Source organism: Dermacentor albipictus, chromosome 4, assembly GCF_038994185.2.
Source record: "Dermacentor albipictus isolate Rhodes 1998 colony chromosome 4, USDA_Dalb.pri_finalv2, whole genome shotgun sequence".
Classification (NCBI taxonomy): Eukaryota; Metazoa; Arthropoda; class Arachnida; order Ixodida; family Ixodidae; genus Dermacentor; species Dermacentor albipictus.
In genome coordinates, this window is record NC_091824.1 from 93789658 (window position 1) to 93815195 (window position 25538).

Sequence of the window (25538 nt, forward strand, 5' to 3'; positions counted from 1 at the left end):
CGAGGAAAGATAATTATGAAGATTTGTTAACGTCAATAAAAGTCTTCGTGATGCCGATGCTATGAGGGAAAGCAGTAGTTTCATAACTGCGAAGACAGGCAAGTTTCTATTGTACAAGTATTTGTTTTTAATTACTGCAGCAGACAACTGGTTCGTCTTTTAATAAGGGTGCGCGAATACCGAATAGCACATCTCAAACTGAATGTTGAATCGAATCAAGAAGAAAGAAAAGAAAAGGTGTAAAAGAATATTGAATCACATATCGAATATCACAAAAATTTTCACAAAACCTAATGCTTACAAATTTTGGGAAAGAAAACTTGGCACTGCACATGCTAAGTCTCCTAGCATTGCGTAAGAAGAATGTAACAAGCTGTCTTAGGCACCCAGAAATCAAGACATACAGTACGATCAACCCTTATTAAAGGGAACATGCCAGCACTTATGACAGTCCAGTTCTAGTATATGAAGGTCTGAAAAATATTTCTTCATCGATAGAATGTCTGCATAACAGAATCAACTGCTTCGTTTCCTCTGGAGGTAAAGAACAGCGACGTTATAATGTACTGAATACCAATGAGGTTCTCGATTTAATAGCGGATCTGTGCTGCACGGCAACCTTATTGCATAGAAAGCAAAACTTTCTATGCAAAACTTCTCACTTTCCCACAAAAATGCAGAAGGGTTTTCCAATCTTCCCGGCAGGTGGGTTATTGAAGGCCAATCGATGTGACAGGCAAAAGCTCAGACTATGAAGCACATTAGCCGGTCACCACTTCATGTGTAGTGATAGTTGGCGCTGCGCAGGTCGATCGCTGAGAACCAATGCTGAAGTGTAGGTGCCGTTTCAGCATCACGTGTAGTGTGATTTGCCACTTGTCAACCATTCTTTCCACTTGTCAAGGATGGCTGAGGCAGTGGGGACGTGACGAAAATTCATTACTGGCCGATGTCGCAATGGACCACAAGCTGTCGCGGAATGATTGCTGCTAATACGTTCGTATAGGTGGCACATCAGTGACTGGTACCAAGATTGTGTCTGCGGGTTAGATTGACGACTGAGCCTCTTATATTTTCCATTTCTGGCTACCAGTGGGCTGCTATAACCAGTCAGAGCAACTTCGTTTTTCTCGGGTTGCTTCACCCACCGCACGATGCACTTCTGCTGCATGTTCGTTTTACTAGGGCTGGGTGTTCTGGCTACCTGTGGGCTGCCAGAACCAGCCAGGACAATTTTGGTCTGGCGGCTCTCAGGAAGTTTTCTGCCTAGTAGATGACAAAAATAGGCGATGAGCGCTCGCGGCCTTCTTTCTTGGGACTTGACGGATTGCAACGCGGGCCCTAGGGGCCTTTTAACTCGCTCAGCCAACTGGCTATGGTCACCTTTGGACTGCGTTACTTCTAGCGTTAGCTTCTAAGGTTCTAACATACTGTTCCGCCTTGAGAGGCGGTGCGATAGGAGCAGCGGAGAATTATATGAATATTTCTATTGTGTGTGTGTCCCATGAAAGCTTGTTCCCGGCTGTGAACAGTGTGCCACGCTCTCATGCATGCGTGCTATCTGCATCGTGTTCCGCGCAAGTTGTACTCTGCGAAGTTTAGTTGCTCTGCACCTGCATCACACATTGCAGTGCCTTTTCAGTTCATCTTTCTCTGGTGGTATCCCTTTTTACATCTCTCATGTATATGTAATGATATCTCCTTTTTCCGCAGCTAGCGAAGGTGTTGCACCAGGCACATGTTCACTTGGTCTCTCAGTCGTATGCTTGAGTGGCAGCTTGAAACCTATGTGATTTAACGATAGGCCGTTGATGTTAAAGGAATGCACCAGTTGAGTAATGGCCACATGTACTTATTGCTCCCATGATTGTGACCAATATTCCTTTTTGGGTGAAACATTTTACTGGCTACAGGCAGCGTGCATTTTTATGTGCCAGCTGCATTTTTGGCTCCATCAGCACAGAGGCAGAAAAGAAGCACCATCAGCCAAAACAAACTTTCAGAAATCGAAGCCCAAGCAGATTGGCACGAAATTTTGTGCGTATCAGATATACCCGGTATCCTGCTCTTTTGTGTCTTGTCAAATGACAAAACGCCAACTCATCAATGTCGCCGGTGGCTGACATAACGGCTGCCAGCAGGCGTCCTTCAGTGAGAGGGATTGCTTTTGGGGATGTGATCATTTACGCGCAATTTTGTGTCATGGCATTGGATGCATTCGAGGTCATTGGTTGCGCGGTGCAAAGTGAGGTGCCCAGTGCACATTGTGTGCCGAGTCACGTGAAATCTCGCGAAGGTGATTGTATTCCCGAATGCAACTATATATTTTCAAGCCGGCAACACATAAACGGACCGTCTATGCCGAGCGCATGCTGGTCTTGCCGGCCGCTGCCATGCTGGTAGCATGTTTACGTTTATCAAGTGGCCAGCTGTCCCGGCGTTCGATTTTGCAAACTTTGGCCGGCTTTGGAATGTCTTGTGATCCCAGCCCACGTGACTTCCTATTAGGATCGGAACTAGCTGGCTGCCAGAACTCCAAAAATCAAAGAGGCCCACTGTAGAAGCGGCGTGAAGTTCGTTGCTGCCTATCCATCTGCATGCCTATCGGCAGCTGATTGGCCTTATCTGTGCACATGCTTCTGCACTTTCTGAAATATGCGCCAATTTTATTGCCGTTGCCTCTGTCCACGTCGCATTATAGCTTCGATCGATTCCATCAGCCTGGATGAACGTTGTACTAACTGAGGAAGCCCTGGCTGATGCGGCACTATGCAATCCCCGCATCAGGCTGTTGTCAGGGGGCACATGCGGCAGGGCAGAAGTGCTTGCACAGACTAAATCTGTGACCGCATTCAGCTGTGGCCATGGCTGGTTTGGCACACTTGGCGCTTCTTTTGCACCGAAAACAATGAAGTGAGGCGCTCGCCTGTGTGTCATTGAGCACGAGCTGTGGATGGCATGCAGCACTGCACAGGTTTCTACACCGAATATACGAATACTAGAAAAATTGAATAGCAGATATTCGATCCGTGAATGAAATTATTCGAACATTCACTATTGAATTTGGTTTCGTGATAATGGAGTATTTGTACACCCTTATCTTTTATGGTATTTTTTAAACTCGCGAAGCAATAGATATCAGGTCGTGGAGCATGCAGAAGCCTCCTCCTACTTGATTATTGCATTTGATCCATTTTACTGTGTAAGCAAAGTCGTCTAGGTGATCTATATAATTTGTTCAGATCCTGTATAGTGCTGTACAGTGTTACACAGTGTTGTTCAGTAATGAAAAAAGGGCACCGTTTAGGTGATGTCCAAAATGTAAGAGATTAGACAGCTAATGAAGCTTCCATCGAAGGTCAACTGGAAATTGACTGCACACTTTTGTGCAAGTGAAAACCCCACACGATAGAAAGGATTGCCTGTAATAATTTGTACATTTGCTGTCGAACCACTGATGGATAAACGCTGCCCATGGTGGGCAAAATAAATTTGCACTTGATGTTAGCCTAACATCGGAGTGGAAAATTGACATTTGAGAGAAATTTCCATGTGTTCTCTACTGCTAAAAATTATATTGCCGAGTTGACGAAGCAAAAATTTTGTGTGGTTTTATTAAAGAAGTGCAGGAGTACTGGAGGCTAGGTTTGATGACAGCTCCAGTTGAAGTTTTAGTTTTCCATACTTCCCCATCTGCTAGAAATTGTCAAATTCGACAAATAGTTCAGTCATTATTTCGGACGGTGCATGATGTTGCCAGCAGAAGAATACCAATGAAAATGTTTCACAATGTGGAGAAGAGTCATCTACCAAATTGATTTCTATAGCTGTGATAACGAAAGAGTTAAGAGGCCAAAAATTTCCAACCATCACTGCTTGCGTCATTTCAGACGGTGCATGGTGTTGCCAGCAGAAGAATATCAATGGAAATGTATAACAATGTGGAGAAGAGCCATCAACCAAATTGATTTCTATAGCTGTGATAACGAAAGAGTTAAGAGGCCAAAAATTTCCAACCATCACTGCTTGTCGTCATTTCAGACGGTGCATGGTGTTGCTAGCAGAATAATACCAATGGAAATGTATAACAATGTGGAGAAGAACCATCAACCAAATTGATTTCTATAGCTGTGATAACGAAAGAGTTAAGAGGTCAAAAATTTCCAACCGTCACTTCCATTTGGCCACTGAAAAACCGCGATTACCAGACACCTGTGTTTGGCAAACCACAGTGGCATGGCACTGGTGAAACCAATCTACTGGGCATTCAACTAGGCATTTGCATTCAATCAACGATCATGCCACAAACATGAGTCCACATGAGGCTTGTGCAAATATAAATTTTTTGGTTCGAAGCTAAGTCGAAGCAAATAGTAATTAGTGCCGAATAATTTTGAAGCAAATAGAAAAGTTGTGGGATTTGCTAAAAAATCTTGACACAAGTGCCAGATGTTGAGAAATCTAAAGAAAGCTAGTTTCTTCACTTGCAGAAACAGGTTCACCTCTGGAGTCAATTTATTTTCGAAGTAGCATTATTCAGTAGTTAATGCAACAATGCAATATTTCTTATAACTACAGCAGCACAGAAAATTTGTTTACAGGCTCTTGCTCACTGTTTTGCTTAAGTCCACTTAAAATTCTATGGTGGTAGAGGCTGCGGGAGCCTTTCGCGTTTGCCCATTGTGCATTGTCGCAACGCTATAAGTGCAACCTCGACTGCGCAATGCCGGCAGTTTATGCTATGTTGCGCAAATTCAGCTTCTGCAAATGCACAGAACTTGGTGGACATTCTTGCTATTTTTGCGGTTTCCAGTCTTGCCCATGCGCATTATCTGAAGCCCGATCACTGACAAGCGGCAAACTTCCAGAGATGGTTTGCCGCCTACCACCGTGCATACCTTGTCTGTTAGGCCTAACCAGCGCTGTTTTTCCGGATGTCGGCCACCAAAGTTACATCTTTTTGCACCAAAAAACCACCTTTGTTCTCCAACCACAGCGTCGCTGAAGAGATGGCTAATACCTGTGTCACACGGGCACATTTGGAAGGCCTTCCAGTCGACGGCCTTCGAAACGCCACAACTCCATCGACTCAAAGGAGTTGTCGCGCTGCTACACGGCACTTTTGAAAGGCCGTTGAGCGGTTCAGGCGTTTCTCGCAAAATTGTGTGGCGCTGCGGATCTTTATTTTCGTTTTCATGTCACGAAAAGTTAAACAACATTAAAACCTCTTAAAAGCCCTATAATTTCTTTTGTTTGTTTATACACAAACATTTGTTTATACATCGCCATACATATATGTTTAGCTTTCAAGTTGTTGAGTAGCGAAACTGCGGCAACACTTTCGCCGCTCATGCGGCCGCCGTTTTGGTGTGTGTTCGCACATGTCAAGTGGCAAAAATACTTTATTGAATAATTAATAACATCATATATAGTATTTTTAGAGCATTTTGGTTTGATGTTTTTTTTCTAACCATGAGTACGAGCACACTGTGAACGAGACGGCATGTACGCGCTGTTTCCGCTTCCGTTGCTCAAAGGCGATCGAGATTTCGATAGAGTTGTAACGTGGTCCGTTGACTCGATAGACTATTGACTCGACGGCCTTCGAAACGGCTCGTGTGGCAGCTCGAATTTGACCTTTGAGTCAACTGACTATCGGTTGGAAGGCCTTCCAAACGCCCGTGTGACACGGGTATAACAGAGCCACTGGAACAAGATATGACGTAGGAAATTCGTGCATCCACGAATGGAGACTTACAAAGGTTTCTTACAAAGATTTAGGCACTGGATGCAGTTATTTCCGCAGGATATATGCGCGGGTTTTTCTTTCCAGGGTGTTGCACTCGGGGGTGCGGCTTATACGCAGAAAAATATGTATATTAATTCGTCTTGAATACTTTGACAACATCTAATGCTGAAATCTGAGCCATGGTGAATTCACACAAGCCTAGTCCGCGTGTTTGAACAAAAAGCTGTGTAGGACAGTTACAAATCTGGTTCCAAAGGAAGGACAATTATGGCTCCTGGGTATTACCAAGCCGTATCCTGTCATAATGGTTCTGCACAGTGCCTTTTGAGTGCTAATTGTCCCAAAAGTTAACAGGCCAATATGCTTGCAAACTGAACTGAGCATAAAGCCATGTGGTACCACTGCATTTGCTGGCACTGCTTTATATTTTGCATTTAGATAAACTTAAAGCCTGGACATCTCTATACAGTCGCTGATAAATTTTTTGAAAGCCTGATTATTCATACCTACTCATTTATTTGGACTTCAACGCAGCCTACCAGCACCTAGTCAGTGGAACCAATGTACAATGGCAACCAAATTTTTTGGTGACCACTTGAGGGTGACCGCACTTTCTTGGAATTATTCGTGCTCATGATGCCGCAAACATGGCGGTTGTGAACAAAGTTGCTGCCATTCAAGCTGCCACGTGATCCCTCACTTTCATTGTAAATGTGATTCATGGGTTTCCGAGTGCCATACAGACGTTGCGAAAGAGTGTTTCATTGAGTCATCGGCTCCCGATGAGGCCTAGCCTGTGGGTAGGGCATGTGGGAAGCCATCACAGTTGTTAGTAAATTTAGTACCCATAGATTACATTGAAGATCAGGTGTGAAATCGCGTAGACGGGTTTGACTGATGACCACATGTGAAGTAGACTTCAAGTCAGTGAGTAATCACCCGGCAACTAATCCAAACATTAACCAAGCTTGTATGTGCACATAATGGATGGAATGGCTTAAGCTTGCATGTGGGCATGAATCTACAAACTGAATTTGAGCAACACAACTTAAACTGATAGTGTTGATGAATCAAGGGCTCGCATGTGCTTCATGAGGACACGCGATACCTGCCAGACTGAGGAAAAGATGAATACAAACACACCCCGGTCTTGATCATCACAAAATTTGAAGTAGACATTATTTAAATGCACCATAACATAGAGCTAGATTCTGCAAGTCAATATGGTGCCGTGCTGGGGCTTTAAAAAACAGCTAAACTTAATTTATCGTCTAAATGCTTTTTTGGACTGTACAATTATTTTGATATATTTTTTTTTACAGCCCGCTCTATGCTACGGAAATTGATCAGTGACTGTACTCCAACACCAGTCAACGGCTAAAGTATTCTTGCAGTGCTGCATGCTTGGTCTGACAGACTGCTTGGGCCTGAGATTATATGGCCGACAGTACGTTAGCCACGACAACCCTGTCACAGTCATCAAGAAAAACAATGCAGGCTAAGGTGACAAAACATTCCATTTCTGCTAGCATGTGCATGAAATTGTCCTTAGAATTCTTTGAAATAAAGGTTCTGATAACTGCTGTACATTTACCCACTCTCCTGATTTACCTAAGCACAGGGCCACTGCACTCGTGGTTTTATATCGGACACAAGCAACGCAACTTACATTTTCTTCTGCAACTTTTCAAAAGCTGTAGTTGCTTCCTTGAGACCATCCTGCAGAGCAAAAAATAAACGAATAAGTAACTGTAAGGTAATGTAGATCACAACACATAGAGGACAACTCTCACGCAGTGTGCGACATCGAGTGCAATTTGTGTTTTAAAATCTCCCATAGAAATGACATGACCAGGAAAAAGTGGCCATTCAGAAAGGTCAGGGGGTGATATGGTCACATTGTAGCGACAACTGCGGATTGCATAGCTAACTCTTTATTGGGAGAACCTGTGCCCAGAAATACAAGTAACCCTTGTAAACATTGATAGCGGTGAGCAAAGTCGGCGATCGTCATAAATTTGATCAGCAAGTGAAGCGCGTAGGCGAAAGTTCACGTGTTGTCGAAGGTTCCACCGTAATCGCTAGTGCCTGCATGTCTTAAAGAAAGTACTACACAATTCGCGTCGTATGTACAATGTACAATCACAAGGTGTCTACTAAGCTGACATTTCCAAATTCCCCGAGTTTTACAAGTTTTCCCTGAGCACCTTTGCGAAATTCCCCGAATGAGACAGAACTTTGTTTTTTTACCAAGACTGGTTGACACCATGTCGCTCGATGGTGTGACTCTCTAGTAAGCATGTTGAAATAAAATTGACTACCCAGTTTTAATAGTAAGGAGTAATATCTATTTTATTCAAAAAGAAAACAAAAGGAAGGTGCTAGTAAAATGCACAGCGAATAATATATATTCGAAAATAATTAAAAACCCATTCCAAATTGAGTTGAACATTTTCAAATATCAGCTATTTCTATCAACTGATAGCAAGCTCATCGGTATGAGGCCTGAACTTTGCCACGACTAAGATTCTCTCTCAGCAGCTGGAAAGTCAACCTCAACTGTCCTGACATACTCACAGCCCGTACACAACATATCAGTGTTAGGTTTCACTGCTTTAAAGAGTTTATCTAGTTTGGATGAGTGACACCTGCATCTCGATGTGAGCCAACACATTTTTTGAGCTCAAGCTCCCTCAAAGAGCCGGCGGCACACTTTCTTTTTTGTTCATTCCTCAATGCATCAGTCCTTTCTGTTCTCGTCCTCCTACCGCCACGTATGCGCCCCACGGACCATTTGGAGCACCCTCTTGGTCAGCTGTACGGTCAACGTCCGATTTTTCGGACTCCCTAGGGGTTGCGAAAACGTCCGAAAAATCAGGCAGTCTGAAGAACATAAATGCATGTCTTTAACTGTACCTAAGGGCTCGAATTGCCACAGGCACGTCCGAGAAAGCTCTCAAGGCCTGCCAGTATACTTATTAGGCATATCGGTGTTCGTACTGTGACAGCAGATGGGGCTGCATGCGTGTATAAGTAAGGAATACATACTGTGTCCTGTGACAATCGCCCACACTCAGGCACGTACCCAGGATTTCTTTTAGTGGGGGGAGGCGGTATCTTTACTAGTACAAATGTGAATAATGCCCGCCATTCGCCATACAGAAGCGTAAATCCGCAAAAGAGAAATGAAACAAGGTGCATCTCACAGATGCACCTCTCCTTTAATTGGTGAACAAGGAACCACATAAAATGGACTCGCGCAGGAAAGAAGTGCAGGAAGGACACTGCCAAGAACAAGTAAACAAGTGAAAGTGTAAAATAAAGATTTCTATGGTAGCAAACAACTTAAAAATACAGCAGTTGGCAACCAAGACACACGGACCACGCGGGGTTATATTACTCCGTTAGCCAATCACACAAGCAAACAAAATTGTTGTCATGGGGCCTTTTCAAAATGTAGTCGTACTTGATTCCTCCGGAGCGTCTCTTGTTCTTGAAGTCTTTTCATAGATGGAAGCAATGAGGTGTACAACAGATATAGACAAAGTGTATGGAGTCTGAGCATTTCACTCTTCAAAAGTCTACCTGCCGTGGTTGCTTAGTGGCTATGGTGTTGGGCTGCTAAGCACGAGGTCCCCGGCTCCAATAGCCGCCACGGTGGCCGCACTTTTGATGGGGGGCGAAATGCGAAAACACCAGTGCACTTAGATTTAGGTGCACGTCAAAGAACTCCAGGTGGTACAAATTACCTGAGTCCCCCACTATGGCGTGCTTCATAATTAGATCCTGGTTTTGGCACGTAGAAGTCCATAATTAATTAAATCTTCAAAAGTCTGCAGTACAGTTCATCTCCCTGCTGCGCCTGTTTTACTCATGAAACTTGCCTGCCTTTTAGCAAGATTTTATTTCAATTCAATAAAGAATTAGGCTTTTGCCATTCCACTATAATAGGCGAGAGAAAACGCATAAGATTATGCGCTAATAATTTCATTTTTGTGGTTACTGCCTCACTTGGGTAACAGGAAAAGTTTGAAGTACGAATGATTTGTAGCCTCACGAAGGAACAGTGGCTGTTGGTTATGAGGGTGTGGGTGGGGCTTCACTGAAGACTTAAGCTGTACCTGACTATAATAACGTTTTTTGAATTAGCTCTGGAATAATTATAGAGAAATATATATTTAAGAAACAATCACAGTTCTTTTGGATCTCTTGTTTAGTGCTCTACCAAGCTAAGTGACAAAACCAACTCGTATTGTTATTTGAGAAGTTGCATAACGATATGTGGCCGCCAGTCCCGTACAACCGCGTAGAGCGCAGGACGCTGCGGTTCTAGACGTACTGCACCCACCACGGAAGGTTAGAAAAGCACCTACACAAGCACAGAAGAGAAGTGGCTACGTCAGGTGGCTCGACTGGTAACTGTAGAATCATCATTCAAAACACATGGAATGGTTCTCCACTTCCAGTGGCAATTTCTCTACTTCCTTTTTAAATAAAAAGATGTTGATCCATAAGTATCCTTATAAACAATGGATAAATTTGTTAACTTTTGCTTTTCCTTCCTGTTTGGCTGTATATCACTTAATTTCTGAACTCCCTGCGAATTTTGTATCCACTTGCCAATTTTGCACAGAAAGTCCTGTGTACTGAACATTGGTGCCAAAAGATTGTGTTTTCCGGGTACCTATGAATCGATAAAAATAACTGTAACTCAATTGAGCCATTTTTTTTGTTTGTTCTCAATCACGAATGTTGGCGCAGGGAAATCACACGTAAAGAGATTGTATCAACAAGGTTCTACTGTATTTGAACGGAAAAATTGGAGTTGGCCTCGAGCTAAAGCCGTCTTGAACTTTTTTCTTTCAGTGTTGCTAACACAAACAAAAATGTTGTAAATCTGACGAAACAATATGAGAAGAATAAACTGAAAAGAATGTCCTTGCATAACTAACCTGCTGTGTGACAGACGTCACCACTCCATTGCTTTGTTCCACAGTGAAGGAAGTTCCTCGACTTGTGCCCATCATCTCAGATACATCACGAAGCACCACTATGGGGACCTGCTGCGGGTGCTTCTCTGCTGAACCCTTAGTGCCACGGCGCTTCTTTGGCGGAGACAGTCGCACAGGAGCTGCAGAGCCGTCCTAGACAAAATTGAAAAGAAGATGTCGCCACTCAAACTTGACTCCTCGAAATGTTCAGTTTGTGGACCTTGCAAAGCATGCTTAAAACACACACCATGACTGACAGAAGTGCTGCTCAATGTAAAAAGGAGCAAGACCAATGGTAAGCCAGAAGAATGCTTGAAAAGCAGTGAAACAGCACTATTTAACAAAAGAGATAGCCTGTTCAGGTAGTAATAGCTAAACAAATTGAAACAACAGCATGAGTAACAGAAACAAAAATTGTATGGCATAAGTTGAGCATTAGTTGTTGAAAACACAAGTATAAAAATTAACTTTGACAAGGCATGCAAAAATGCATGCAAGAAAACAAAAATTACCTTGGACAAGGCACACACAACACATGCTCGAAAACAAGAGAGAACCATTGGCAAAGGTTGCAAAAATATGAAAAGCCACTTGTGAACATCCTGCTGCTAATACCATGACTGCCCATTAAAGCAACAAGAAATTATGGTTATGTAAGCATTTGTAACCTTAACTTCTACAATCCGTATATCTGGCAGTTTTATTCCTTACAGAACTACAGATTTAGAATTTTCATACTCAGAAATTCAAGTTCAGTATTTCCAACCACTCCTATGGTTGATCCTACATGCTTTAGTATGACACTATGGTATCATATGATGCTGGCTTCATATGAGGCTCACAGTGACAGCTTGAAGTGAACAAAACTAAAGCCACTGAAACTGAAGCCACACACGACATGTCTTCTCCAACAGAATATGTTGTTGGAGAAGACTGTGCTGTTGACTGGCTATGTGAAGAGCGGCTGTGTGAATTGCGATCAAACCTATTACATCTACATGCACACAGAAATGGTATGAGTGTACACTGCACTGAACAAAAGGAATAAGAGAACAAATATTCACCTCAGTCTCAGAATCTGAGCTGCTTTTTGTATCAGAGTCTCTTCGCCTCCTCTTGGTTCTCGATTCCCACCATGACTAGAGAAAGGAAGCGCACATAACATATAGTTGAATCACTTAGCTTGCATGAGGAAGTAGAGATGTGCACAGGCCACCGTTTTGTGGCCTGGCTAGGCATGGGCCTACTTTTGGCAGTCTGTGAAAACTGAACAGCTGAAGAGCACAAATGGCACGCCTTTTGTAGACACCCGTGAGTAACATGTTTGTTTGCATCTCACAGTCACAGGCGGGAGAGCATCAAGAGAGCATTGCAATCAAGCCGTGATCTAGGTTGCTTCATGCTCGATGGACAGTGAGGCGCAGCCCCATCACTCACGGACGTCTACAAAAGGCACGTCAGTTGCAGTCTTCAGCTGTTTAACTCTGCTTTTCTGCATGAAATTGGCCGGAATTTATTATCCAGTAAAAATTAGTTGCGTTAACTTTGTGTATTTCTGGAAACAGTGCTGAGCTCTTCAAATGCACGCATCAAGACTTTAATTGGTATTAATAGCATGGCTCTATTTCTCAAAAGGTTTGGCCAATTTGCATAATTACTTTATTAATTACTTAATCAAGTCATTTTCAAATGTGTGACTATGTAAAAGCAATTAAGAGGACATCATAACTTTATCCTACTGTTCACATTTTTAACCCTTTGAGGGACTTTTTTTATTGCAGATTCAAAATCATCAGGTGACCGATTTAAAAAAAAAATTTTCAGAATTTTTTTTAAGATAACATAAAGTGACAAAAAATATTTTCCATAGGTAAACATGCATTGTATTTTCACGATACAGAGATGCTTGTGTAAATATTTATAGTAAGAATAACAAATTGGCAGTGGCTTAGCTCGGCTATGCCAGGATATGCGTAGCGAAAGCTAAGGCATAGCATGATTAGCCTTGGTTAATCTTAAGCCTTGGTTAATAAGTCCAGGTTAGTTTGGTTGTCTAGCTATGTTGCGGCGTTTAGCCATTCATTCGGCGCTGTTCGTCTGTTTCCTGGGCTATTCGTTTCCTCTTCATCTCGTTCCGATGTCGATTCCAGGCCTCCTCCTGCTTATCAGAATTGTCGCCGTCCATACTGCCGCCTCAAATGTGGTTGCGGCGCACGTAAGCTCTCCTTTTCAATCCTCCGACGTGTTATCAGGCATGCGACGCAGCTGGTGAACCGAGCGGAGGCAAACGCAACGAAGAGGAATGCAGTGTGACGAGGAACGCGGTGTGATGTCATGTGCCTCCTCGAAGCACGGCCAGGGCGAAATCAGAAGTTCGCGGCCAGTAAAGTTTTCGCTTTAAAACGTAGATACGGTGGAATAGATATATTCTGATTCGGTACTTGGGCAGCAGTCCGTATCGAAGGAATTGCCATTCGACTCATTTGCAGAAGAGCAACCAGCATAATTTAACCGTGCACGTGAGCGCACACAAGAAAGCTTTATGGTTGTGCATCTGTGAGAAAAAACAAATGAGTAACGAGTCAGAAACTTGTAGTAATCCTTAGTCCCATCGCCAACAAGGGGCAATAAGTTTCCACAAGTCTCTAGAAACCCAGGCATGGTAACATTGTTCGTATATGGCGGCATTGTTTGTAATAGCAGCGCCAGCCTGTGAAAAGATGTAATCAAACCCCTGAGAGCAATAAAAGAGCAAGCACCTAACGGTAACCCTTTCAGAGATTAGGAACCATAGACATCACTTTTTGCGGGCGCGACAAATGGAAGCAACCCACGAGACGAAACCAAAACTGCTGCGCGTCCCCCGACATGCCACCGTAAACAACCAGTGAAATGAAAAACAAAAGACTATGACATAAACGAGGAGAGGGAGAAGAAGAAGAAGAAAATAAAGTTTTCCAAATTTGCAGATGACGTCGTAAATATATTGCGTCGACCACTTGAGAATTGTTTGCAGCACTGTATGTTTACGTCTTTAGCCCTCAAAGGGTTAAAGCATTTCAATACATATTGTGAAACCACTGGTATATAGAAGGCCCCGTATCAACATGAACAGTTACACAGAAGCTTACTGACCTTTGATCGGTATCTCTTCTTTGGAGATGGGCTACTGGGTGGCTCTGCTGGAGCTACTGCCCTGGAAAGCAATGTTAAGAACCAGGCAGCAGATGGTCAGTTTCAGGAAACAATTGATCATGCATAACCATGTTATTTTACCGTAAGTAAAAGTAATCGTCCCAATGTTGGACAGCTACTATAAATTCTTTCGAACAAAGGTTACTCGCGGTCAGAAACCAGGACTGTGCTGTGTCGCATGGTAGCTAGTTAACAAAGAAAGTTTCTAGCAAAAAGAGCTCAGCAATCTTCTTTGTATCGGGGAGGTACAGAAAACCTCATCTGTTTGTTAATGTTTCCCCGGCACTTATGCTGTGTAGGTCCAGTCCCATCAAGCCATGTGTATTAGCTTCCAGTCTGTTATGTTTCCCTTCCCAGTTGCTACAACTAAAAAAATGTGACAGTGCACCACCACAACACGTAAGCAGCGAGCGGTACGTGCAGTGACACTGTCGCCAATCTCAACACGGCTCGCTCCATCGAAACTGAAGAGGTGGACGAAGGCGCAAGCAGTCGCCCCAAAGTCACATTCCCAGATGCTGTCATTACCTTCAATACCTTGCATGCTCACTTCGATATACACAGCTGCGTACAGTCTAAAGAAGCTGTTATTATCGAACATTCGGTCACAGTTGTCAGACGAAGTCACAAGCTTCATTGTGTGATTCATGGCTACGAACATTAAAAAAAAAAGAGAGAGAGATGTTTAACATTCAATCTAACCACCAGGCAGCAACAACGACCTTTATTTAGCAAATTCTCAGTACTTTGGTGGCTTTCTATTCAGCTTCAAATAAAGTGTTGCATGAAGTAGCATTACCAGATGTTATGTTTTCTCGGGTGATGCATTATTTGAGGCCCCCTAAAATACACAACAATGTGGTTCAACTGTATTTTCAGTTGTACACGGTTTGAGTTGAAAATGCCATTAGTTCATGCATATAAATAAATAAACAAATGTAACATTCCAAGTAACGTATAGTATTATTTGTGTTCGAATATCAAATGCATTCATTCCTAATTTCTGCATAGTAACATAGTAGCAGGCACAGTATAACTTTGAGCCCTGCTAGACTGCTTTCTTGAAATTTTTATTCTGGGTATATTGGATGCAACTACAGTGACTAAGAGCAGCATATGCAATTGAGATGCTGCTCAATAGCGCCAACAAAATTGGTGAACTAGATGTTCAACAGAATAGGTAAGCTCAACATAACAAAATATCCATAAAAAAAAATATTGCCACAAGTTTACCAGGAAAAACATTCAGACAGATCCCACCTCATGACGACTGTCGACGTTAAGAGGAAGCTTTAGCTCGAGCCCCACTCTGATGCCACCTAATCAAGTACATCTAAAATGCAGAAATGCTTTTCTGAGATAACCACTGGGCTTCCTTTAATGAAATTTGTTGCATTTGAGAGAGAAACACAAGTTGTGGTGACTGTTGGAAGCAGAATTTCGATTTAGAGCCTGAAAAAATAAAAGCGCAATGTTTACAAATCCGCAGCTCTGCACCAAGAACAGATATTGCATGCCTGTAAACTGCACCTGTTAGAGCATCCAAAGCGGACAAATGTGATATGTCAATTTACAGCTTACATTAAATTCTTACATTGTTTACAATGGATTTGTAAAAGTTCTACTCGCATATTAGTGGTTTATTTGAGAGCCATGTATAATACATCAATCTTGTCCGCTTTAGATGTACTGTTAGGTGCAATTGACAGAATTATTATATTGTTTTTCATTGCCGAGTTAGGGTTGTAAGCTTGATCGTTTAATCTTTCTAAAAATTTGCTATCTTTGTCAATTTTTATTAAAAGACTGATGACTTAAATTAAAATTTGCAGCAGACAGTCGCTTGATTTTAACTCTTGCTTTTAAATGCAGCAAACCTCATCACATTTGATGTAGTGGTTGCCAAGAGAAACGGTTTATCCTTTTCCATGTATTTAGATAGGAGCCCCCGAGTTAAAGCCTCCTCTTAATGTGATTAGCAATGAAGTAATGTAGCAACACACTATTACGGAAGACAATTCGTATTATTTACAATCCGTAGTGGGAAAAGCAGGCTAAGAATGCGAATCGTATTACGATGATGATCTTTATTTGAAACGGCGCAGTGCTGGTTTTATCTAATCATGTTTTGCTTCACTTTTCACAGTCTAGCCTTATGCCTATCTTTCCTTAACTTTTCATGCATTTTCATACACCCATGTGCCACAGCACCATCATAGGCCACAGCATCCACACCTCTGGACACCACAAACAAAGCTTCATAACGTGGCCTCCAAATTGCAGCTAGTTTTGTCCACTGGCACTGTAAGATTGAGGTTCGGTATATCTGACTTCAAATGAACTACGGTGCGATTGCATAGGCATCTATTTCAGGCGTAATACCTTTGTCCATGGTCATATAGAAAGACACGCATTCTCATTTTCATCAGTTGGACGTATAATTTCGTTTTTTGTTTCGAAAACAAAAGCGACGTTCTAGGGGCAAGATGGCAGACAGCAGCATGCCAAAGAATGGTAATCAAATGAAAAAAATAATAATAAACTCTCAGGGAAAATTTTTTTAAAACTTAGATACTTAAAAAAAAAAAATTGCAGATTACGTAATGGGGAAACCGGAATTAATTTCGACCACATGGTGACAATCTAGTTGGGCTATGTTCGATGGCTCATAAATGCATACACGGACTTCGTTTATCTCTCGTCTATGCTCGTTGACTCCCGATCTACGTCCACCACCTGGGTTACAACATGCACCCGGCATATCTTGCAATGTTTGTGCCTCGGTATTAAGAACTCCCATGCCTTCCTCATCTGAACAGCAGGCAGCCTTACCTGCAACACATGTAGCTGTGATAAAGCCTTCACAGAAATTCTATGTCTAGCACTGAGAGGCACGTGATTTGGGCTATGCTTGGTAGACTAGACAATCGCACACTACTAGAAAAATTTATAGTCAAACACTCCCAAAGCACCGTATTTATTAAAATATAAGAATCTTTAGTCTAGAAATCTACCCCCACCCCCACCCAGTCACCTAATAAATGTGCCTGTGGATGTAGCTTCATGGCAGCACGAATATCTCCTTGCAGTGTGGCTTTACCGCAGCACGTGCCGTGATGCCGTGAAACCACAGTATAAGGCGACACTTGCGCTTTCGTGAAGCCATAACTAAAGGCAAAATTCGCAGATAACCCATACTCCTTTCTTATTATTAATGTGAAAGCATTATATGTCCCATAAAACAGAAAAGCCAGCACTGTCCTCAACGAGTGGTACCAAAAATCAATGTGAAATTGTCACTGTCTTGTATGACATCAGTAGTAACACAGAAGGCAATAAATGACATAATGTTAATTAGAGTGAAGTTAAAACAAGTTAAAGTAAGGTTACTTAAGGGGAAGTAAAGTGAATGAAGGTGAACTAAAGTGGATTAAGGTAGAGCTGTGGACATGCGACAATGTATGACGTCACATATCATGGACGTAACCAATTAATTAGAGCAGTCAGTTTGCTTTTGCACTGAAATTATGTAAAGATACGTAACTCAATTTTTCATTGCCGCCATTTTGTGTTTTGGCTGTGTTGGTAATTCAGTATTTCAGGCAATCCCCCGTCAAGTCTGAATAATCCCTTGGCTACTCTATACCGCCTTATATTAGTGGAAGCGAATTAATACGGCAACTATACATAGGTGGCTATATCTGAGCTGTTCCAAGTTTCTGAGGTCTACGGGCCTACATATTAGACTGTAGAAATGCTGTCTGCTACCACTGAGTTATTAATCTACACACTTTACTTTGTTCATGCTCCTGTCCTTGTTTTCTATCTCCTTGCTTGTATCTTATGTGCAGGGTAGATAATTACAAATACCCCTGGTTAAACTTCCCTGCCACTGTATACAGTAGAACCTCGCTGATACAATCCCGTTTGTTACGTATGATTTTTCGGTGATGTTTGCGATCGAGAACACAAAAAATGACTCAGTATACTGCACAATAAATTTATCTTAGGCGAGTTGGTGTTTGCTTAATGACATGATATTGTAGCATAAAAAACACAGAAAAAGAAAGACTAAGTGGCAGACAAAATAGCAATTAATGCCATAGAAAGAGTGGCGTCGTCTTTCTTGCTCTTCTGTCTGTCACATAGAATCTTTCTTATTTTTTTTTTTCCACTACAGTATCATGTTGTTCGACTCAATACAGTTGCACTTTTTAAACAGTTCATACGTTCCCGGGAAATGTGATATTTTGACACCAACATTCAGCACATGTTGGTGTCAAAATATCACAAACTATGATGCTAAATCATAGCTAAACTATGATGCTAGATCACATGCAAACACGAAAAGGCTTGAGGCGCGTGCAATCGCAAACAGTAACTGCTCCCCGCAGCAGCTTCCCTGCAATACTCGAGCGCCCATCTTGCGTGAAAATGTGGGGTGCACCGCTTCCTATTTTGGTACCACCAAATCTCCTCACGGGTCTTCCCATGCCACACTGATAACTATTGTTGCCAACTCTACTGCAATAAGCATCTCGAAAGTTGTATTGCAGCACATGGTGCATAGTGCCTTTGGAAGCCTACTGCAAGCTTTTAACAGGTGATAACCCAAATGCACCTATGTTCCCTGCTGTGCGCAGCGCAAAGTGAGTGCCATGTTTTACTCTGGCAACATCGTAGCCACTGTATTCTGGTGTCACCTCACAGTTTGATTTCATTGCGATTTCCTGTCACCATCTTAAAACACATCGCAATAGGAAAATTACAACAAGCATCTTGGATCGCTTGGGCTTCACAAGCTGGATGCATGTTGGCGTTCCGTGCTGGAATGATTCGTGCTGTGTGTGCACGTCAAAACTTCCCGCCAACATTGCCTGCTCAAAGAAGCTGCTGACCCAGGCAGAATTCAAGGAGTGAAAATGTACGCTTGCTGAAGACGTAAAAACAACATGTATTTCGTGCTGCAACAAATCGCGTAAGGCTTGTAGCTATGTGCCATATTTAGCAGTTTCAATGAAAAACTGACGCGTTTTTTAAAATCCTTGAACCAAGCCGACCCTAGAGTTTGGAATATGATTATTTGAAAAAAAAAAAAAACTATCAGCCTAGATTCGAATAAATACAGTCATTAAAACTTGCATAATGGAGCTTTAGTTCACATCACAATCACACAATTGATTTATTTTCTCAGTGATCAAAGTGTTCACCCTCAATATATTCATGGTTGTGTTGCATTCGTGAAAATCCTTTAGTAACTTAAGGTTAAGCAATTGGCTCAGGGTATACCAATTTCTCCTATGTACACCGTTTCACAATCAGCAAAGCAAGAGTAATGAAAATCTAGGAGAACAGTTTGCCAAAATTATGTATAGAATCAAATTTTTTTCTGGAGCGTTCTCTGCTAGCTTACTTGGAGACTCTCCAGCTAACTGACTGCCACAACTTCTCACCAGAGCGTTTTGGGTGCCATTCTATAATGATGCATATAAAGAATGTTTAAAGGAGGCTAGAAACATTCATACTAACTTTGCTAGCAAAAACTGAAATGACATGTGGTAAATATTTAATATAATTTTTGAAGATATCCTTTTGTTTTATTGAAGCCCCGGACTTTGTTTTCTCACACAGAAGAATTGGCCTGAATAATGCAGTAGAAACTGAAACTTTTAGAATGTGTTGTCATATAATTTGAATTTGGGAATACCACACTACTTTCTCAGCTTTTATAGTTTGTACAGTGACTATCCCATATTCATTTGCTCATTCTCAATAAATTATTATGGAAGGTATGTATGTGCATTGCAACAAAGCTCTTTTGCCTATGCTGTAAACATTTGTCATTTATTGACCTGTACATTAGTATGCATGAGAGATTTTTGTAGGCAGACGTTGTGAAGAAGTTACAGGGTGTCTTAACGAAGACGACGAAGGGATGAGGGCGGAGAATAAAGAAGATGGCTGACACCATGGCCCAGCTCTACTGTGTATTATTACAAATTGGCACAGCTGCATATTTTCTGTGTGGACATTCAAGTCGAGATGTGGGTGGACTTCATCATTGGAGCAAATCAGCGCGGTGGCATCAGAATCTTGGCTGCAACGCCTCAAGATGAAGAGGAACAAGCTCTTCCGGAAGCAGTGAGCACCGACGCATTTGTATCCTATATAAGCACTAGAACGAAGCTCACTTGCGATGATTTAGTTGCGAAAAAAAAGTGAAACTGAATATGAAACTTCTAAGATTATGAGAAGTTTGTGCTGACTCCAATTCTGAACTGTGCGAAGCCTGCTACTGTTGCTTCGTCTGACAGTGGCATCAACCTGCTCACTAAGTTTCTTAAAGTGCAACAGGAACAGAACAGACAGCAAAATGAATTAATGCGTTTGCTTGTAAACGTGACTGAAAGAAGAATGAACAGGCCGAGTCTCGAATACGTGAAGCAAGACATGTTTGATGGAGATTCCAGTAGTCCCGAGTCCTGGCTAACATTTTATGAATATGCATGCATTGAAAACTACTGGCACAGTGATGAAGATAAAGTGAAAAACATGCGACTATTCCTATCAGGAATAGCTAAGAGTTGGTACGAATTCCATGTCAACGGTCACAGCAACAAGCCATCGATGGACTGGAAGCATAATTTTCTCAGCTCTTTTGGAGAGAACAAGGTACTAGTATGGGATAAAGCTATCGCATTCAAGTACAGGTCTGGGTTTGCACTCAGCTATTTTTATCAGAAAAGGAGGCTACTCCAGCTGGCTGACTAGGCCTTGCCCGAGAGGTTTGTGGTTTCGCTTATCACTAATGGTTTGAGTCCGGACCTTCAGAAGCAAATACGAGTGAGAGGGCCAAAAACAGTTGAAGAATTTTTGCAGGGAATGTGAAACGTCTACCTACAAGACTCAGGGCCCCAGCGGTGGCCCTAGATGCCTGGTGCAAGGTGCCCACCTGCCACACGAGCTGATGAAAGACACCCGCTTGCAAACTGGAAGTCTACCACTTCTCCTGTGTCCTTTCTGACTGACCAAGGAGGCTCAAGTCAACACGAAGAGTCAGATGCTGCGACAAAAAACTAAATAAAGAGGGCTTCAGCTTCCGCCTGAAGACACCAAGAGAAGCTGTTTATTTGTCGCATGCAAACCTCTTGCATATATCTGTTTTTGTTGATGGAAAGGAAAGGAGCGCGTTAGTTAACAGTGGAGCAAGCATCACAATTATAAATGCCCGTATTGTTGAGACTGAGAAAGTACAACAGGGACGGGCTATGGAAGTAAGTAGATACGACGGAAGGCGAGATATTCATGATAAATGGACATATCCATATCCTGTCTCGGCAACAGTGTTGCTATGCAGGCACTAGTACTCGACGGAGTACCCTATGAATTACTCCTATCACGTCCAGCCATCAGTGCACTTCGCCTTAACATCTACTGGACTGGAGAAGTAACTATGGATAAAAAGCGGCACAATCTCAGCGTTTCTTCCACTTCTTCGAGGAGCCTACAGCAGCCATCTTTAGGTGAAGATGTTAAGAGGCTTTATCCGAAATTTCTATGCTTGAAGCGATATCCCAAGGCAACTACAAAGTTTGAGGTACCATTTAAGTTAAGTGATACTACAGTGGTGAGAAAAAAGCCACATAATTAACATGGGAGAAGAGAATGTGGCTGAAGAACGAGCTTCCAAAATATGTTAGATGCACAGATAGTTCGTCCATCCATGTCTACATTTGCGTCGCCCATCACTACTGCACCTAAGGAAGATGGAAGCCTCAGACTCTGCACGTATTACAGGCAAATTCATAAGCAGACAGAGCTTTTTCCTTGAACTATGCCACGAATAGACTATCATAGACGAGACGGGTGGCTGCAGAGTGTTTTCGCATATTGATTTATGTAAATGATTTTGGCAAGTTCCACTTTCTGAAGAATACAAGAAATACTCTGCCTTCATAACGTCTTTTGACATCTATGAGTATATTCGACTCCCGTTTGGATGAAAGAACTCACCCTCTTGGTTCCAGAAGATGATGAATGACGTTTTGCAACCATTTCTTGGGAAGTTTTGTAACGTGCACATCGATGATATAATAATTTACTCTTGCAATGAGGAGCACTCAGAGCATCTTGGTAGTGTACCTCAAGCACTGAGTGATGCGGAGCTCAAGATTAATCACAAGTGAGTTTTTCCAAAGAAAAGTGTTTCTAGGTAGAGTATCTGATGGCCAAACCAAGACAACAAAGCAGGAATCAGTCGAACTAATCTCAAAAATGCAGAAACCGCATGACCTGCACTTTTTGCGGGCATTTCTCGGCTTTGCGGGGCATTTTCGGGCTTTCATTAGAGATTATGCCATGACAACAAAGTGCCTTACAGAAATACCAAGAAGAATGTGCCATCTCAGTGGACAGCAGAGTGTGGTTCCGTTTACCAAAACCTTGTGAGCATCATTTCGTCTAACCCAATTCTGATGCTTCCAGACTTCACGCTGCCCTTTGTGCTGAACACCGACGCTTCTCATTACGGCACAGGTGCAGTGCTTTGCCAGAGGGATTCAAAAGCTTCATGGAGCTGGCAACAAAAGGTCGTGGGATATTATTCGTATACATTCCCAAAAGCACAACTGCATTACACGACTACAGTAAAACCTCGTTAAACCGTGCCCGCTTAAACAGTAGTTTCGTTTTAAAAGTAGTAAAGTCAAATCGCCCAACTCAGCAGCCATTGAACATAATGTGTTTTGTATCCGCATAAACCGTACCAGCTTATTGCATACGCATTGGTTAAAACGTAGCGTTTCAACTTTTCATCGCGCAACCACGGCGGTGCGCCAAGTCCATCGGGCGGCCCGGCAGAACAAGCCTCAGAGATCAGAACGGCCTCCAAGCGCCTTGTGTATTTATGCGTGAAGCCACATCAACATCAACATCATTTAGACACCGTGCCAGAGAGCGTTACGGCGTCGTGCAAGCGAGGACTTGCATCGTTCCGAAGCTCGGATAAAAAAGACGCCGAGTGCTCGGCATAGAAGAAAAATTAGACACCGTCAGTGCTATCGAACGTGACACGAAGAAGTCGGCGCTGGCACGAAAGAGGGATCTGCTGTTGACTACAGTGTGTGGCATTTGGAATGTGAAGAAGTTGCTCGGCAGAGCTGCTGCGACCGCGAAGACATGTCGGCTATGGGGTTCGACTTTTCGCCATCGTTGCCTGTGTTGTTGCCGAAGTGTCGACTAGCGACAGTGATGAGGACGACACGGAAAGCGACAGAACGGGCGATTCAGGCCCGACAGTGGCATAAGCTGCGCGTTACGTCAGCCTCATGAGTGCAGTCGTCGCGATGAGAACAGGGGCGCGATAACGTAACTCTATTCCAAATGAAAAGTATTCCAAACTCCGGCACCCGGGAATGAAAAAGGCACACCCGGGACTTCTGCAGCACTACTGCGCACGTGCACCGAGAATACGTAACGCCAACGAGGAATCTGCCATGGGAGTGTTTTGCGAGAAGAGGGGGCTGGCTGAAAAGCTGGCACGCAGCTTGAGTAAGATTGAGGCCGCTGTCGTCGTCGTGCTAGGCGGCATCAAACGAAAATAACACTTTTGTCGCATGAAGTGAATAAATACTGCATGTTCTTTTCCCCTTTCATCTCACTCTCTCTGAGTTCCGTTTTCAACAGGTAAGTGGGCAATCTCATGCTATTCGGTTAAAAAGTACTACCGTTTAGTACATACTTTTTCCGAGCTCCGGCCAACTACGGTTTAACGAGGTTTCACTGTACGTAGAAAGAAGCTTTGGCAGTCCTAATGGCTGTACGCTTTTTTAGACCTTACCTGGATGGCAGGAGCTTCACGCTCTTTACCAATCACCAAGCCTTAACGTTGTAATAATACACAGTAGGGCTAGGCTATGGTGTCAGCCATCTTTATTCTCCGCCCTTGTCCCTTCGTCGTCATCGTTAAGACACCCTGTAACTTCTTCACAATGTCTACGTACACTCCCCCTCTTTGAAGACTCATCCCTTCTGGGATGATACATAAATACGTTCCCAATGGTTGCAAACTCGAGCACGCCGTCATCGTTGATGTAACCAACTCTCTTGAGAACACCATTTTGCACTGCAGTTTGCACCACGTGATACGGCCCCATGTACACCTGCTTCGTACCCGGAAGACCTTTTCTGATGAGTACTAAATCGTTCAGCTGTATACGAGGTATCCGTGTGTTATGGAAGCGGTCTAACTGTCTCTTCATATCTTCGCGGTATCGCTGGTAGGCTTTCGCAGTTTTCCGCTTCTTGCACAATTGCAGGCGGTCAGCAATACCAAGCTGTTGACAGCAGGGAGCACCGGTGTCTTTGTAAATGCTGTGAAATAGGGACTACAGCCAATACTCGCAGTGTGCGAAGGTATATCCTTAACCTCTCAGAGCCTAGAGGAAAAATTGTGCGGTGAGTGAGTGAACTCCAGCAGTTTATGTTCGTGGTCCATCACGGACCTGGAGAACGCCTGAAGGATGCAGACGCACTCTTCCACACTTGCGGTAACCCCAGATCAGGAGACTGTCAGCGCAACTCTGCTGTGGGAGGGAACTGAAGATCTGAAGTTCCACGATGGTAAGTTCGTAGTCCCGGAAACAATGGTGCCTTGAATCTTGGAACATTATCATGACTCCCCGGACTCTGGCAGGCGTGACGGGTTCTGGCGAACTTGTCGCAAGACTCTTCAGCGTTTCCAGTGGAAACACCTGAAAGATGACGTCCAGCGGTACGTCCAGTCTTGCCATGAATGTCAAGGCCATAAAGTAAAGTACCTTCAGAGAACAGACGAGATCGTCCTACATCGACATTCCGACATACCGTTTGTAGTTAACCAGGTGGATTTTGCAGAGTTTAAGAAAAAGGCTACAGGAGTGAGAAATAGGAAAGTTTAAAGGAATATTAAATTCCTGTGTTTTATATTCCAAAAGAACTATATGGACGTGTGTACTTATTCATCCTTTTCTCGGGGACTGCATTTTACCACCTAAAAACCTAACGTTATCGCTCAGTGCAAGACGCGCCTTGTATGATAAGAACCTACTGGAATTTTATCGATGGTGCTATAAATATATATATGTTGTCTATTGTTGCGGAAGCTTGTGTAATCTTCTTGCATACCCGAAACAGATTATGTAGTACTTTGTGGAAGACACGCGGGCACCAGAGATTACTCTGGAAGCTGCGATGACTAGTGTATAAAAGCCGGTGCACTTGACCGGCAGATAAGATTTTCGACGATCGCTGACTGTATTTGCCGCTATCGTTGTTCTTTGCTTGTAGCCTATTTTCAGGGAACAGGTTCGCCCAATGAAGCGCTAGTTTAGCCATTCACAGTTTGGCTGCCTTCTGCGCTGTCTCTACTACATGACAATATGATTATAAGGGACGTCGTGGTGGGAGATCAATAAGCACTTTTGGTTGGGCGTCCGCAACTACCCACGTGCGCAGGGCGCAATGTTGTGCGTGTGTAGCGTAGCGCGTGCACACGAGACGGCAATAGTTGTTCGGATGCAATAGCTGACAAGGGGATTGCTGACTTGCAAGCATAGAAACCAGTA

The 25538-nt window shown here is 43.0% G+C and overlaps 1 protein-coding gene across 3 annotated transcripts in view; it reads right to left on the reverse strand.

Moving 5' to 3' along the window:
- Positions 1–25538, reverse strand: part of LOC135920005 (PC4 and SFRS1-interacting protein-like) — a 74945-nt gene that overhangs the window by 15126 nt on the left and 34281 nt on the right. For all 3 annotated transcript variants that reach the window (XM_065454069.1, XM_065454068.1, XM_065454070.1), the window contains 4 exons: positions 13876–13936; positions 11805–11879; positions 10702–10893; positions 7419–7468 (listed from right to left, as the gene is read on the reverse strand). In XM_065454069.1, the coding sequence (XP_065310141.1) occupies positions 7419–7468; positions 10702–10893; positions 11805–11879; positions 13876–13936 (378 nt within the window). The remainder of the gene's footprint in view (positions 1–7418; positions 7469–10701; positions 10894–11804; positions 11880–13875; positions 13937–25538) is intronic.